Source organism: Abramis brama (genome assembly GCF_963993115.1).
Source record: "Abramis brama genome assembly, chromosome: 2".
In the NCBI taxonomy this organism is placed as follows: domain Eukaryota; kingdom Metazoa; phylum Chordata; class Actinopteri; order Cypriniformes; family Leuciscidae; genus Abramis; species Abramis brama.
Genome location: NC_139964.1, coordinates 15,625,287 through 15,642,742, shown reverse-complemented (window position 1 = coordinate 15,642,742; position 17,456 = coordinate 15,625,287). Strand labels below are relative to the sequence as shown.

At 36.9% G+C, this 17,456-nt stretch overlaps 2 protein-coding genes across 2 annotated transcripts; both read left to right on the top strand.

The window, feature by feature from the left end:
* The first annotated feature begins 12,294 nt into the window (after nucleotides 1-12,294).
* On the top strand, nucleotides 12,295-13,082 carry LOC311077775 (uncharacterized protein). Its single transcript, XM_084106394.1, has 2 exons — nucleotides 12,295-12,636; nucleotides 12,735-13,082. Exons 1-2 carry the CDS (start codon nucleotides 12,363-12,365, stop codon nucleotides 13,010-13,012), a joined length of 552 nt encoding a protein of 183 aa, XP_083962520.1. The 5' UTR covers nucleotides 12,295-12,362; the 3' UTR covers nucleotides 13,013-13,082.
* A 1,036-nt stretch (nucleotides 13,083-14,118) lies between these two features.
* LOC311069489 (B-cell receptor CD22-like) lies at nucleotides 14,119-16,476 on the top strand (the record flags this gene model as incomplete). The annotated part of the gene is made up of 7 exons (XM_084092670.1): nucleotides 14,119-14,182; nucleotides 14,543-14,848; nucleotides 14,971-15,058; nucleotides 15,247-15,286; nucleotides 15,517-15,594; nucleotides 15,669-15,735; nucleotides 15,882-16,476. 6 exons carry the CDS (start codon nucleotides 14,119-14,121, stop codon nucleotides 15,699-15,701), a joined length of 609 nt encoding a protein of 202 aa, XP_083948796.1. The 3' UTR covers nucleotides 15,702-15,735; nucleotides 15,882-16,476.
* Nucleotides 16,477-17,456: the final 980 nt, after the last annotated feature.

Here is a 17,456-nt window from a genome sequence, read left to right as displayed (position 1 = left end):
CCTTGTAATAAGATGCCGCTTCAATTTGGCGGGCTTCATAGCTTCATTTGCTAGCACCTGAAGACATAAAACGCATTTTGGTCTCCCGTCGCTGTTCTCAATAAAACCAAATTGAATATAACTCTCACAGTATTTTCTCAATTTAGACACCGGTAATTTTAAATTAGCTTCAGTCGCGGACTTCTCCATTTTTGTCAGTTAGCAGCAGGAACGTTCGTTGCGGGAAGAGATTTGTATTCTGAGTGAAGTGATTGACAGATTGTAGGCTATAGACTATGTCACAATCATATCAGAGTTTCTTTTTAATATTTCTGAATTTATGATTTAATACAAATTTATTATCAGAAACGGGGGGGGAATCAAATGGCATGAAACATTACCAAATTATAATATTTTAAAATGTAATCAAATGAAAATATAATTGGCTAATTTATTTTATTTATTTTATTTTAGCAAACAATGCTGCACAAAAAAGGTTTAGCCTAACTGTTAAAATTAAAACATTACAAATTAAATAAATAAAAATATTTTATTAGGTCTAGCTATAGGCTATAATGAAAATGATATAATTATTTAAAATGATTAAAACGATTTTCACAATCACACAATATGTTGTGTGATTGTGTAATTAATTTTAATATATTTTTTATCATTACTTTGAGAAGTAGGCTACATTCTACGGTGCAATATTACTTTATTTATATAATAATTTCTTAAAGTTAAACCACACTTTTATTTTGGCGGGTTGTAGTGAATAAAAGTTTTGTATTGTTATTTATTTAGGCCTGTTTTTTTTTATCAAATTAAATGCTGAAACGTTCTCAAAGTGACTCATAGCAGCTCTGGAGATGACACTATTGTGTAAAAGCTCATACATTTTTACTCATGTAGGCCTATCAAAGAGAATGAAAGCCCGTGTCCGCCATAAAACTATAAAAAAGGTAGGCTAATTGGGACTAAAGTCACAATTACCTTTTCTTTTCTTTTCTTTTCTTTTCTTTTTTTTTTTTGTATTCAGTGGCGGAAACGGGCTTCCATTACAAATGAAATAGGTAAACTACTAAACGTCTTAAACAATATTACTTAAAAACATTTTAAATAAACTGATGGATAAAAAAAAAAAGAACGGAAAAATTTAAACCTAGCCTCTTAACTTTAATTTTACAACTAGGCTAGGCTACTGTATATCCGCGATTCACTCTTCTCTCTGGATATGCGCGCATGTTTGTGGGGGGAGAGAAAGAGAGAGCAGGTGCGCTCTGCCAAGAATTTCCCCGATGGTCTGACTGGATCCCGCGATTCCGTTCATAGGGCTCTAAAATTATTTAGACCCCACTTTGAGAACCACTGGCTTAGAGCACCTTTAAAACAAATGATGTAACAGTGGAATTAAATAAAGGTTAAAAGCTGGTGAATTGTCACTGTGTAAAAAAATATATAAATGCTAAAATTAAGTCAGAGGAGTAAAACACCTAAAGTGATGTTCATTGGTGGATAAAGTGCATTTTTCTGCTTTTAAATAATAATTGATCATTTTACCCTAATATACTGAACAAAATCATAATTGTGCCACTTCACAATGGACACTCTTTCATTTTATGGTCAATATTATCAGCTTCTGTTATTCTGTCTTTGTGTTCCTGTAACTTTCCCTTTAAGTGATCAGATTACAGCAGCATTAAGGTCAGGTTTAGTGGTCGGGTGGGGTATTCGTTATGCTGGAGCTTATAGTTATTGTGAGGTTAGGGTTAGTGGTTTTGGCAAGCCTGAAACCTTAGCCGAAAAAAGCGTAACGCTAGCTAACGCTGTGCTAAACATGTTTGCTCCAGTAGTAATGAAAAGATTCACCTTGAACTCTGTCATGGAAACTAGCATGTATAAACCTTAATTTATGAATTTAATAATCAATAAAAAAGGAATTTATACCTGTTTTATATTATGCTGTAGCGACATTGGACCAACAGTTTGGAAAATGGATGGATGGATGATTCATTTGCGGCGCCATCTTCTGTTCAGATGCAGGAATTCATTTGGCAAACGACTCTCACAGTGCATTGTGGGTATTCTCTAGCCGTTGAGTGATTAGCTGTGTCCCAATGTGAAGGCTGCATCCTTCGAAGGCCGCTGATCTCTTCTGATATTTACTTAATATCCTAATGATTTTTGGCATAAAAGAAAAATCTATAATTTTGACCCATACTGTTGCCACATATATAATATACCCATGCGACTTGTGACTGGTTTTGTGATCCAGAGTCACATATTATTGATTCACTTGTTTCTTTTACCCCAAGATGCAGTGCTTTGACTCTGTGTGAAGAGTCCCACCATTGTTGAGAATCACAGGCTGATTCTTGATGTCTGTGTGTCCAAATAAGTCTTTTGATCAGAACCATTCGTATAATGAAAATACAGTGTTATTATGCTGTTAAGATAGTTTGGATGTTTATTTGAGTTTGTATCGTACATGAGTGTAAATGGGTCACATGCTGAACTGTCCATGTTCAAGTGTGAAGGCCTGCAGTTATCACATAAAATGGATGACGTGTAAAGTGGTATTATATTGTGACAAGTAAAATGTTTTGAGATTAATATGCACTACATATAGAGTACAGAGAATAATTCACAGTATTACATTAATTCTGATTTATAAGTAATATGATTTTCATTTTTTCTATATTTTATTAATTTTCTTTATTTAATAGTTTATTTTGTCACACACAGAGATGCCAACTATCTTGTTTATTGTTTGTAACAGGATGGATATAGTGTTTTATGCCAATTGATGCTGGTATCTTTGTGTTTTGACAGCAAATACAATATGGGTCATTTGAGAATACTGTATTGTTATATGCAAGTTGTTATGCATTTTTATGGTAATTTTGTGCACTCATAATACAGAGATTGAGGGAAACGCAAGTGTCTGTCGTTGTTTTAATATTTCTATGTTCCCCTTTTCAGTGGGAGACTACAGTGACGTATATAGTTCTGCAGTCAGACACATCTCGTCTCATATGTGCTCGTTCAATCCCTCAAACTGCCACCAGAGGTCACCATCTCCTGCGACTGACATCAACCTTGATGAGCCTCACCTGTAAATCACTATCATTCATCTTCACAATTATTCATCTTCAACTTACAGAAAAAGATCATCATTTTTCTTTAGTTATGTTTAGTTCAGTAATGTTGTTTTCTTGTTGAGGGAGGGACTGTGATGTTTCTGTCGCTGGGTGTTAATAAACAGTGTTAACCACACAAAGTCCTTCACTGTAAAGCTAAAGTGCTTGTGTTAAAACAGTCTGTCATTTGGTTGCTGTTGATCTGATGAGCTTCAACACGGTAAGACAAACACACTCTTGCTTAAATGAAACTGATGATTATTGCTCATATAACATACGTGTCTTTACATGGGAAATGTTAAGAATAGGGTAATTTACTTATACTTGTTTAAATGAAGAATATATTAAGGCAAGTATTCATTAGGGACTGTTCGTTTTTTATTTAAGGGGCTACTGGAGGAGTTTTGAGATCTATAGTCAAAATAGACTTGACCCTCCTTCGCCAGAAATAGCCTACGTTTTTCTATGACCCTCCAAAATGATTGTGAAAAAAGGCATGACCCTCCCTGATAATTTATTGATAACTTCTGTACTGGTTTGCGCTTGGCAAAGATGTCAGATAGCCATTGTTTTTTACAACCGTGACAAACGACTTACGCCCGTTTCACACATACTCCGTTTTCAGTGCATATTCGGTGTGTATTTTTTCAGCACACATGTTAAGAGGTTAGAGCTTTCACACTGCACACGGATGCGGTCCGTCGATCCGTTCCAGGTGCGGTGCGTATACAGCAGTGCAGAGATCGCTTCTGCACAGTGTCTATTTCTGCTGTGCTGACACAGTGACAGTGCATGGGTCGTGGTCAAAATGAACACAGATTGACATGAAAATATAATAATCTCACCATAAATGCATTTAATTAAATAAAATGTAGTAATCTCACCATAAATGTATTTAATTAAATACCACTATTTTTCAATGTCATCTTTTTACTTTAAGACCGGGGTAAAGCAAGGGAAACTACAATTTACCTCAACAAGGCGACATAATGAACAACACTCGTCTCATTCGTGGAGGTGGAAAAACAAGTTTTGTGAGATTCAATATTTATTGCATTACAATTTAAATGCAAAAGAAAAGGCATGAGAATCGGCTGTTTTTGTAAATTTTAAGTTTTAATTTAAAATGTTTGCGATTTTAATATAGGCAGGCTACATGGTTAAATATTTTACCACTTGCTTGAGCAACTTAATATTAAATCTATAAGTAATGCATTGAATAATACGTTGTTTAAATTGTGTTTTAACGTGAATACGTCTATTAAAGAGTGTATGTGTATCAGGGGGGTGGCCCGGTGGCTAGAGCCACTGCCCTTCTGCCCTCATCAGCTGAGGTGCCCCTCTCGCCCCCCCTCCCTAACCCTCCAGAGGATTCCCATAAAAACGTTCTGTTATCGCTCCGCTAAAGATCCACTGATTCCGCTAATCCGCTCCATGTTTTCCTGCTCGCTCCGCAGCATCACTCGCAGACAAGCATGTGCCCGCTCTCCGAGGACAGTATATGTTTGAAAATTGATGAGCAACAGATTTTGTGTGAAAATAAATCATAAAGGTGGTTTGTTAGTTTAAAAATCGTATTAATGTATGAGGTGGCAAGGAGGAACACACACGGGGTAAAACCAGCACGGTATAAAAGACACACAGTATTGATACTTTAGCTAAATTAAAATGCTTTTAATAATGCATAAGTTGATAATTGTTCAAAACAATCACTTTAGCAAAGTTTATACTATTTTTGGGGTTATTTTGATAAATTAAATAAATAATGTTTGTTCAATAAATATACTGTCATCAAAATTTACTTAAAAAAATACAGAAACAAAATAATTTTAAAAACTAAAAGATTCTTGAGATCTTTGTATTTAAAACATTTAAAAAAAACATAAAATATTAGATCAAATTAGTACAGAATCAACTTTGCCGCGATCAAGTCAAGGATCAGCCAAATTTTCAAGTCCATCATCAAAAGCATTTATGAAAAAAAGTGCTGAGCTGAATTTGTGCCATCGAGTGGTCTAAAAGAGAATTAAGTCAAATGTGCATTTTACCCTGGTGTGACTTTATAACTGTTGTAACCTAATATCATTTCAATTTATACTGTAACTGTATAATATTAAATGAAATGTCTAATTCTTCCATTTAAGATGAGGCAGCTCAGAGAGTGCGGGAGAGCCCACTGAGCATCAGCCAAATCAGACAGTTAAACTGGCTGACAGTAAATACATATCCTAGAGTGTGATAAGAAAGACAGGCATTTAATGATTTAATTGGAAGAGTAATTATAACAACATAAATTGATTTAGCACTAAATCCTAATTGTAATCTAATTGCCCATGATTATAAAAGAGTTGTTATTAATTCACTATATTAAGATGATACTGCCTCAGAGTCAAACTCCTTATAGTGCCCCCTTTTTTGGTTTAAGCCACTGCCCCTCAAAATGTCTGTGCACGGCCCTGATGTGTATAGAGAGAATCGCAATGCTGACAACTTTTTTTAAAATAAAATTTGCTGATAACTTCTGGATTTGAGAGTAAAATAGTGAGTAAGCGTTTGTGGTACAGCCGCGGATCAGTTACGCACTGCAAACGCAGCATATGTGAAAGCACTATAGCATGCTGCTCCTGTACCGCATACACACTGCACACTGAGTATGTGTGAAACAGGCGTTAACCTCTGCTTTCTCATCTTACACATCACACTCCACTGTTATGGTGGCCATTTCAGTAGATTTACTAACATCAGGGCTGCCAACTTTTGAGTGAGATTTTTTTTTTTTTTTTTAAGGGACTTATGTAAAAACAAATATTGCATCACAATAAGTGTAATTGTGATTGTCAAAACATTTGGTAACTAATTAGAATTTTATGATGTTTACATTGTACAATGACTGGTAGGATAGAGTTTTTTTTGCTTGACAAAAATTTCAAGATTTCAATTCCATTCTTGTGATTTGATTCCGATTTTGATTCAATATTGACTAATTTGGATACATGTTTATTTTAAATTTTATTAAAAAAAATAATCTCACCTAATGCTGTAAACATAGAGGGCCCAATCTGCTGGTATTATTAAAGGTTAAAAATAACAAATTAAATTAAATATAATGCAGTTTTTGTTATAATAAAAATTATTTAATGACATAAGTAAAAATATAATAAATATGTAATATAGTGCTCAGCAAAATCTCCTCTCTAGCTATTTTTTTCTATTCAATTAACATGGTCATTAAATGGCTTTCCTGAGGTAAATGTAATGTTATGTGACATAATTGTTCTCCTGCTGTTATACTGACCTCTTTACGTGGTTGAAAAACACTAATTGGTCGATATTATGTATACTTTCGGTAAATTGTACTGCATCTTTAAATAAAAAGTAACAGATGATCGGTTCACGTGCACTTGATCTGAGGCGCTCAGCGATCTGTCACGTCACATTTACAAGCGCCAAACGTATTTTTGTCTGAATTTCGTAATAAAATTGACGGAATCTATGAGCTGGGAATTAGTTTAATATCAAAAGTACCTCTTTGCGCCGCAATTTTTCTGTGCGTGAGAAAATGGATGTGTGGCGTGAGAGCGTGTGAAAAGTGTCAATTGCGTGAGTCTCACGCTCAATGCGTGAGAGTTGGCAGCCCTGTAACATTGTTGTGGAAACATAATAAGTATGGACACTAAAATATGGCAGTATCGTGCTACAGTGCACATCAGCTGCAGTTCTGGCGCCTCAGTCCCAATACTGTACCGGCATGTTAATGCAGCGGTAGAGTTACACTCACAGGACACTGCACTTATTCACAATCACAAAAGTTCATTATTTGCTTGTGCTTTAAAGCTTTGCTGGGTAAACATTTCATTGGCGTTCTGTGTACGCCCCAAAGTGTGCACGCAGTCAAACAGCGCCAAACTGAACTCATGTAGGGTCAGACCATCTGCTAGCGATGGAAAAAAAATGCGCAAAACAAGCCACTTTGAAATTTTGCTGTTTTCATGAATACAAAAGTTGGGTGACCCTCCCCGTAGACTAACAAAATTTGGATGACCCTCCCCTCAACAAAGAATAAAAAGACATGAACCTCCCCTACACTCTCAGAAAAAAAGGTACAAAAGCTGTCACTGTGGCGGTACCTTTTCAAAAGGTACACCTTTGTACCTAAAGAGTGCATATTAGTCCCTCAAAGGTACATATTGGCACCAAAAGTGTACATATTAGTACCTAAATGGTACATATTAGAACCCTTTTGAAGGGTACTGTCCCAGTCACAGCATTTGTACCTTTTTTTCTGAGAGTGTATTTTCCTCCGGTGGTCCATTCCTTAAATACCGAACGGTCCCTTACTTCAATGAGCTCATTGTTTTTGCCTTAAATTATTACATTGTTTCAATTAATACATTTTTAGCTAACTGTGATTTTGTATATGTACATTTCTGAAATGCATAACTTAGACAGTTTCCTCTGATAACAGATCACTCTAAACTGTAATGTGGACTCGTTTATTTTCTGTAAAGCTGCTGTGAAATGATGTGTATTGTGAAAAGCGCTACAAATAAATGTGAATTGAATTGAATGCTGCATTATAGATATATGTTATGCTGATGTGGGTCAGAATGGCTCCTCCTCTTCCTCTGATCTTCTTTCTGCTCATGATTCACGGTGAGTCTCTCTTACATTCACATTAGAAACACTCTGATGTTTTATTTAAGGCCTCATGAGCAGCTGATCTGCACTTTCTTCTGTCCTGTTCTCACATATTTCTCTCTGAAACAGGAAGTTTGTGTTGAACTTGTCAAACGCTCGTCCCGTTTAGAAATGTCCAATAGTCTTTTGCTACTTGCTAGTCAGTGTCACATGGTTTAGGGGGAGGGACTTTCTCAATGTTCAGAGCATTTGATTGGACAGAAATTACTGTAGCAGCAGATCATGAAAATGTTTGGCTCGAGTTCTCGGAAGTGAATGTGTACATGTTAAATATTTATCATGTCAAAGGAGTTCACTAGCATAAATGAGCTCTGAGCTGATAGATAAGAACTAAAAGCCACAAAACTAATATTTTGATGTCATTGGGTATTTAATAAATCAACTTTGATTATTTTCTTCATCTTATTTTTCAGATATTTCATTATTTGAGAGTGTGTCATGTTGATCATGGCTGATTTCTTGGTTCTCTCTTCACTCTGTCTCTGTACGTTTACTTCTGCTTTTCTGCAACACCGTCCATCAAAGCTCATCAAAAAATCACTGTAGGACAGGGCTGCCAACTTTTGAGTTCCCTTTCGAGGAAACGTCACATTTACAAGCACCATTTACGTGAGAGTGTGTGAAACGTGTCGATTAGAGTCTCAGGCTGAAAGTGTGACAGTTCACAGCCCTGCTCTAGCACTAGATCATGAATATATTTTGCTCTTGTTCTCGGAAGTGAATGTGTATATGTTAAATATTTATATTGTCATATTCCAGGATTTACAGTTTTTCTGAATTGCTAAAACACTAAACCCACTTCTCTGAACCAAATTCTCAATAGCCTAAACCAATTTGTTGAATAAATCACTCTTTCTGTAAAACATTAAACAAGTTCAGGAAGTTAAAACACTGTTTGCAAATCTCATGCACTCTTTTGCAAAACTCAAAACACATTCTATGCAAATATTTGAAATTGGCCCAATAAATATATTTTAGTTAAATATATGTAAATATATATTTTATTTTTTTGAAAATATATTTTAGTTAAATATGTGAATATATTTGTCAATATATTTACTAACAACATATACAGTGAGGAAAATAAGTATTTGAACACCCTGCTATTTTGCAAGTTCTCCCACTTAGAAATCATGGAGGGGTCTGAAATTGTCATCGTAGGTGCATGTCCACTGTGAGAGACATAATCTAAAAAAAAAAAATCCAGAAATCACAATGTATGATTTTTGAACTATTTATTTGTATGATACAGCTGCAAATAAGTATTTGAACACCTGAGAAAATCAATGTTAATATTTGGTACAGTAGCCTTTGTTTGCAATTACAGAGGTCAAACGTTTCCTGTAGTTTTTCACCAGGTTTGCACACACTGCAGGAGGGATTTTGGCCCACTCCTCCACACAGATCTTCTCTAGATCAGTCAGGTTTCTGGGCTGTCGCTGAGAAACACGGAGTTTGAGCTCCCTCCAAAGATTCTCTATTGGCTTTAGGTCTGGAGACTGGCTAGGCCACGCCAGAACCTTGATATGCTTCTTACAGAGCCACTCCTTGGTTATCCTGGCTGTGTGCTTCGGGTCATTGTTATGTTGGAAGACCCAGCCTCGACCCATCTTCAATGCTCTAACTGAGGGAAGGAGGTTGTTCCCCAAAATCTTGCAATACATGGCCCCGGTCATCCTCTCCTTAATACAGTGCAGTCGCCCTGTCCCATGTGCAGAAAAACACCCCCAAAGCATGATGCTACCACCCCCATGCTTCACAGTAGGGATGGTGTTCTTGGGATGGTACTCATCATTCTTCTTCCTCCAAACACGTTTAGTGGAATTATGACCAAAATGTTCTATTTTGGTCTCATCTGACCACATGACTTTCTCCCATGACTCCTCTGGATCATCCTTAGTGTATTACCAACAGTAACCTTGGAAACGGTGGTCCCAGCTCTTTTCAGGTCATTGACCAGCTCCTCCCGTGTAGTTCTGGGCTGATTTCTCACCTTTCTTAGGATCATTGAGACCCCACGAGGTGAGATCTTGCATGGAGCCCCAGTCCGAGGGAGATTGACAGTCATGTTTAGCTTCTTCCATTTTCTAATGATTGCTCCAACAGTGGGCCTTTTTTCACCAAGCTGCTTGGCAATTTCCCCGTAGCCCTTTCCAGCCTTGTGGAGGTGTACAATTTTGTCTCTAGTGTCTTTGGACAGCTCTTTGGTCTTGGCCATGTTAGTAGTTGGATTCTTACTGATTGTATGGGGTGGACAGGTGTCTTTATGCAGCTAACGACCTCAAACAGGTGCATCTAATTTAGGATAATAAATGGAGTGGAGGTGGACATTTTAAAGGCAGACTAACAGGTCTTTGAGGGTCAGAATTCTAGCTGATAGACAGGTGTTCAAATACTTATTTTCCTCACTATATAAGAGGAGGAAGAGTGTGTGTATAAGAGGAGGAAGAGTATGAGTATAAGAGGATGAAGAGTGTGAGTTAGAGGAGGAAGAGTATGAGTATAAGAGGAGGAAAAGTGTGTGTATTAGAGGAGGAAGAGTGTGAGTATAAGAGGAAGAGTGTGAGTATAAGAGGAGGAAGAGTATGAGTTAGAGGAGGAAGAGTGTGTGTATAAGAGGATGAGTGTGAGTACAAGAGGAGGAAGAGTGTGTGTATTAGAGGAGGAAGAGTGTGAGTTAGAGGAGGAAAAGTGTGTATAAGAGGAGGAAGAGTGTGTGTTAGAGGAGAAAGAGTATGAGTTAGAGGAGGAAGAGTGTGTGTATAAGAGGATGAGTGTGAGTACAAGAGGAGGAAGAGTGTGTGTATTAGAGGAGGAAGAGTGTGAGTTAGAGGAGGAAGAGTGTGTATAAGAGGAAGAGTGTGAGTATAAGAGGAGGAAGAGTATGAGTATAAGAGGAGGAAGAGTGTGAGTTAGAGGAGGAAGAGTATGAGTATAAGAGGAGGATGAGTGTGAGTTAGAGGAGGAAGAGTGTGTATAAGAGGAGGAAGAGTGTGAGTTAGAGGAGGAAGAGTGTGTATAAGAGGAGGAAGAGTGAGTTAGAGGAAGAGTGTGTATAAGAGGAGGAAGAGTATGAGTATAAGAGGAGGATGAGTGTGTATTAGAGGAGGAAGAGTGTGAGTATAAGAGGAAGAGTGTGAGTATAAGAGGAGGAAGAGTGTGAGTTAGAGGAAGAGTATGAGTTTAAGAGGAGGAAAAGTGTGTGTATTAGAGGAGGAAGAGTGTGAGTATAAGAGGAGGAAGAGTATGAGTTAGAGGAAGAGTATGAGTTTAAGAGGAGGAAGAGTATGAGTATAAGAGGAGGAAGAGTGTGAGTATAAGAGGACGAGTGTGAGTACAAGAGGAGGAAGAGTGTGTGTGTAAGAGGAGGAAGAGTGTGAGTATAAGAGGAGGAAGAGTGTGTGTTAGAGGAGGAAGAGTATGAGTTAGAGGAGGAAGAGTGTGAGTATAAGAGGAGGAAGAGTGTGTGTATTAGAGGAGGAAGAGTGTGAGTTAGAGGAGGAAGAGTGTGTGTATAAGAGGAGGAAGAGTGTGAGTATAAGACGGGGAAGAGTGTGTGAAAGAGGTGATGAACGAGGAGGAAGAGGAAGAGGAAGAGGAAGAGGAAGGCTGGATCTGCTTCAGGGTTTTTCTCTTCTCCTGCAGAGATGATATTCTCCGGCCGGACCGACATGAAGACGTGAAGCTGAAGCAGAATAAATCTCTCTCACTGACCTTGATTCTGCAGTTGCTCAACTCTTCTGACTGTACTTTACAGTAACATGCTTTTCATTTACAGTTTTTTACTGTAACCTTTTGGGCTTCTGCAGTTGGTCACTGTATTTCACAGTATGCAAATGCTGAATATACAGACATTCCATACTATACAATATTCAGTGCAATACTATACAGTACTTGCAGTGCATACAGTATTTATTCACTCACCACTGTCAGGTGTCAGTACTACTTTATTACATAATTGCAAAATTTGTTTACTTTGTTACAATAAATAAATAAATTAATTAATTAATATATAAATAAATATTTCTCCTGTAACTGCTTTGGATTCTGTGTTCTCCATTCTTCATGTAGTGTCTAACGAATGATCTGTAGTGTTTCTAATATTGACTGATGTGTGTAAGATCTGAAAGCATTGTTTGATTTTGACAGAAGAGTCAGAGATTCTCTGAATGAGTTTTGAACATTTGCTTTTGTGTTTAAGGTTTTGAGAAAGTGAGTGATGGTTTCAAGAAATGTGTTTTAGCAATTCAGAAAAACTGTAATTGTGCAGCTTGTTGTTTTTGGCTGATTTCTTGGTTCTCTCTTCACTCCTCTGTCTTAAAGTAATTCACACTGAGATTATTTATTTACATTTATCTTATATTTCCTGTAATGAGTCGCTGTTTTCATAGTAATAAAGTATTGTCATGTTTTCATGGCCCAATATAACAGATAAAACAACATTTACAGTTTGATGAATTCTGTGTTTCAGGGGTTTCTAGTGATGATTGGGGTGTGAGTTACAGTCCTTCACACATCTGTGCACTAAAGGACTCAACAGTGATAATGAGATGCACTTATACATACCCTACTGGACATCAGATCGAGAAAGTGTTCTGGACAAAAGGCCCAAATCTAATTGGTGTAGATGTTCCAGATCTGTCTGAGGACCCTGAATACAGTCAGAGGCTTCAGTATCTGGGAGATAAACAGCAGAACTGCACCGTCAGACTGAGTCATGTGACACTGAAGGATTCACACATGTACTATTTCAGATTCATCACTAATATAACAAAAGGAAAATGGACTGCTAAATCAGGAGTGACTCTTACTGTCACAGGTGAGTTTGATGAGGTTTATCTCTTCTTCTGTGCATTATGTTGAATAATAATCAGTGTATGACAGCAGCACTAGATATAATGTGTGTGTTGTGTTCAGATCTTCAGGTGGAGTCTCCTGAGAGAGTGACAGAGGGAGATTCAGTCACTCTGAGATGTAAAAGCAGCTGCGCTCTGACTGACAGAGCAACATTCATCTGGTACAGAAACTCACAGCCATTAACTGAGAGAAGAGACAGAAACAATGAACTCCTGCTGCAGTCAGTCAGAAGAGAGGATTCAGGCAGATATAGCTGTGCTGTAGACGGACACACTCACATCTCTCCTGCTGTTCAGCTCAATGTCATGTGTGAGTGCAGATTGACTTTCTCTCTTTAACCCTCATGCACTTTAGATTTCTGGTTACAGTCTGTGTGGTCCAGGTCAAATTGACCGTAATTGTATTCAATTCCCCAAAAATAACACTATGAAAAAAAAAAAATACAATCAGGTACAAATAATGAACTTTTAATATCAATACTTTTCACACATTGCAAAGACTAAATATCTGCATTTATGATTTATAAAAAAGTTTTTAACCACTAAGACTGCCCCTCCCCGACACCCGTGGGACACTTGCCATTATACATTTATAACAATAATATCTTAGTCTAACTAAAGTAATCTTGACAAACTATATAGCATTTGAAAGCATTCAGACTGTAGTTTTCATATTTGGCGACTGATTTTCTAAAGATGTGGTGCCAAATTATAACACATGCTCTGATTCTTTCCGTATGTTTTTATGTGTTTTAGAGATTGAATTCAAATCAAATATTAACATTACTTCCCAAACTACTTCTGAATAGGATGTCTACTTCATAAATATATTTTTTTAAAGTATGGAAATATATGGTTAAGATCACTCAATCCATATATGGAAATCGAAGAGTCCTTATATGGTCACCAGAGGAGTCTGGATGTCATCTAGTGGAAAAGTTTGGTACTTCGCTCAAAAAAACTTAATAAAAATATTTTTGAGACATCAACCTAAAATTTGTCACAGAACTTGTTCAGATATTTTAGAGGTTTTAGAGTTGAACATGTTTTGTAAAATATAAATTACAGAGAAGTACCGAGATTGTATATCGTCATTTAGCCAAAATATACAGAGATATTCATTTTTGGCCATATCGCCCAGCCCTAGGATCAAGTAGGAACAGCAGTGATTGACTTCTCTGTGTAAAGCCCTCTCCTTCTCCAAGGGTGCGGGGGATCAGGCGGTTTACACGAGGCGCTGGAAGACAGTGTTTGTGGCGTATTTCTCAGGGATCGCAATTCATCAATCACTGACGTAACTCATAGTGACGACTGAATGGGAACGGTTACTAATGTAACTCCTGTTCCCTGAAGGAGGGAAGGGAGAAGTTACGTCCCATTACCACAAAGGAAACGAAGATGCACAAATTAGAAATGAGAAGCAACCTAAGTTTCTTCATGCTAGCATGTGTGGAAGTATTGCCCGCTCACCGCTAGTGGTCTTTTGGCATCTCCATGTGGTCCTGTTTGGTATCGCACATTGACTTCTAATTATGTATATATAAAAAAAAACTCTAAACAAATGTAATGTCCTCTCAGTTTTTGCGGTTGCACTTTATACATTCATCGTAAATTAGGAAAAGTTAAAAAAGTTACAAAAATCTTGCAGAAAAAAACTTTTGTGAGAATCTTCCTTAAACATTTGTCTGTATTTCAAAGGTTTCAAGGCTCTAGAGAGAAACCTGCGAGCAAAAAGCGAGAATACAGCGAAGAAATCCCGAAACTACTGAGCCCTGCTTTAACTTTCACTTTTTAGCATTAAACAGTGAAAAATTAAACTGGGTTGTTTGCTGAAATTGTCCAATAATAAGCAACTGCAGCCTTTCCTAGAACATTTTCCACCAGCCGTCTCTGATAAATACTTTTACCTGACATCTGTAGATCCTCCAGTGAAACCTGTGATCTCCATCAGTCCATCTGGTGTAATAGTGGAGGGAGATTCAGTGACTCTGAACTGCATCAGTGACTCAAACCCTCCTGCAGAAATCAGCTGGATTAAAGGAGGAACGATTGTAGGATCTGGAAGAATCTTCAGCATCTCAAAGATCAGCTCTGATGACAGTGGAGAATACAAGTGCAAGTCCATCAATGAACATGGAGAGAAATACTCTGATACTGTGACTTTAAACGTCATGTGTGAGTTTTATGAATCATATTCTGTATTTTAACCACATACACCTGCTCACTTTCTTATCTGTCAGAATATTTTGTCTGATCTAGTCCTGTTAAACATTGGTGTGTGTTTGTCTGTATTTCAGCAGTCAGATGTTTCTCGTCTGTAACTGTCGGTGTTGGTGTTGGTGTTTTACTCGGTGGAGCATCAGGGGCTTTTGTGATGTACATTTGGTAAGAAGTTCATTTAAAAAATCTACTTCTGTATATATGAAGAATTGCTGTATTACATTTAGGTAAAGTGTTACATTTAAAGCAGTAGTGCGTAAGCTTTGCCTCTTTGTCGCCATCTCTGTTTGAATCCTGAAATTGCAGTTATTTGAGGCGTTAAATGTGTTGTTTATTCATCTTTCTTCTGACAGTCTTACTAAAAGGATGAACAGAAGATCTGCTATGAAGGAGGTGAGATGATCTCAATTATTCACAGTGTTTTCCTGCAGAGATGTTTCCTACAGCCGCTATGAGCCGTACACAGATATTAAGAGTATAAGACACACGAGTCTCGTGACCAAACACCCGATTCTTCAGTTCTAGATCCAGTAAAACTGATTTCCATCAAGATCCTCTAAACATTACAGTCAGCATTTAAACCATGAACTCACAATGTGTGTGTCCTTCTGTCTCTCCTGTAGATCTCTGATCCCAATGAAGACACATATACAGCTCTTGAGCTCAAGTCCACGACCTCTGACCTGTACGACACACTCACAGTAAGTGAGACGTCAAAGTCAGATACTCCATCACTGATGATCACATGACCGATCTCTCGCTCTCTTTCACACAGACCGTTGATCGCAGACCTCCTGAAGACTCTTGATCCTCAGAGCTTTTCTAAACATGAGAATCCATCAGTAAGTGTCAGAACCTGCAGCTCTTCTCAATATAATCAATAAAACTCTCTTCAGTATAGTGTGATTGTTTTATGTATCTTGTGAAAGGGTTTATAATGTTGTTGATGAACTTCAGTCAGTCTTTCTTCATCTTATTGTTTGTTCAGATCAACAGGAAGATTCTGCAGTGAGAGGCGGAGCACAAATGAACCAATCCTGAGCTCTGTGGGCGGAGCCACTGATGATTGACAGGGATCATCAGTGATGAGTCACAAGAGATTAATTTCTGTATAGTTTAAGAAATATGATGTAACAATGGAATTAAAAGAAAGTTAAAAGCTGGTAAATTGTTATTGTCAAAATATACGTTAAAATTAAGTCAAAACACCTAAAGTGATGTTCAGTTGTGGCAAACAATCTATGCTTTCTCATTGTACAATATTTTCCAGCTTTTAAATCATAATTGATCATTTTATTCTGATAATGGAATTTATTCACAATGGAAAATGTTTCTTTTTTTTCTTGCTCTCAAAGTGCTCAATATAATCAGCTTCTGTTATTCTGTCTTTTGTGTTCCTGTAACTCTTGCTTTAAATGTTTTTAAGTTTTTAAGTTGTATTTGTGATCATCTCATATATACTTGTAGAAACCTGAAGGGCTCATAGATCCTGCAGTATTGATATATATATATATTGATTCTCACAAGCTACTTATTTGGTATTAATTCCATTACAATATATCAATATTAAAATTGTTAATGACAAAACATGGGTTTCTGCATCACTTTTTATTTGTTTTCAATACTTTTTTCATGTTTGCTCCAAAACACCCCTGACATTTAGCTGGAGTTTGTTGGTGTGATATGCCTTCAAGTCTTTTTTTTTTTTTTTTTTTTTAATCACATACCAATTTAAGAAATAACTGGTTTTGACATTGGCATTGTTAAACCTGTAACAAAAAGTATATATATAATAATATAATATTATATATATATATTTATTACATGGCTTGGTTGAATTCTAATGTAGAATGTGGTCTGTTATTTCTTGATAATAGACGCTGCGAAGTATAACACACCGTTGCCATGAAAAACAGAGCGTTGCTATGGACGCGGAACGGACTATTTTCTTTAGCGGAAGCAATACAATCATTTTTAAATCAATAAACTCCTTTTTAAATCAATAATTTGTGTCAAATTATTGATTTATTTGGTAGGTAGCCATGTAATAAGCAGTATAATGTAGAGCGAGTTCGGTTGTTCTTTTTCTTTCTTTTTTTTTGTATTCAGTGGCGGAAACGGGCTTCCATTACAATAGGTAAACTACTAAACTACAATGAGCTACTAAACTCCATTGACATAGGCAAACTACTAAACGTCTTAAACAATATTACTTTAAAACATTTTAAATAAACTGATGGATAAAAAAAAAAAAGAACGGAAAAATTTAAACCTAGCCTCTTAACTTTGATTTTACAACTAGGCTAGGCTACTGTATATCCACGATTCACTCTTCTCTCTGGATATGCGCGCATGTTTGTGGGGGGAGAGAAAGAGAGAGCAGGTGCGCTCTGCCAAGAATTTCCCCGATGGTCTGACTGGATCCCGCGATTCCGTTCATAGGGCTCTAAAATTATTTAGACCCCACTTTGAGAACCACTGGCTTAGAGCACCTTTAAAACAAATGATGTAACAGTGGAATTAAATAAAGGTTAAAAGCTGGTGAATTGTCACTGTGTATAAA

Coding starts and splice junctions, on each gene's coding strand:
- LOC311077775 (XM_084106394.1), top strand. CDS start 12,363: ATGAGATGCACTTATACATACCCTACTGGACATCAGATCGAGAAAGTG. Junction 12,637..12,734: donor AGTGACTCTTACTGTCACAG/GTGAGTTTGATG, acceptor TGTTGTGTTCAG/ATCTTCAGGTGGAGTCTCCT.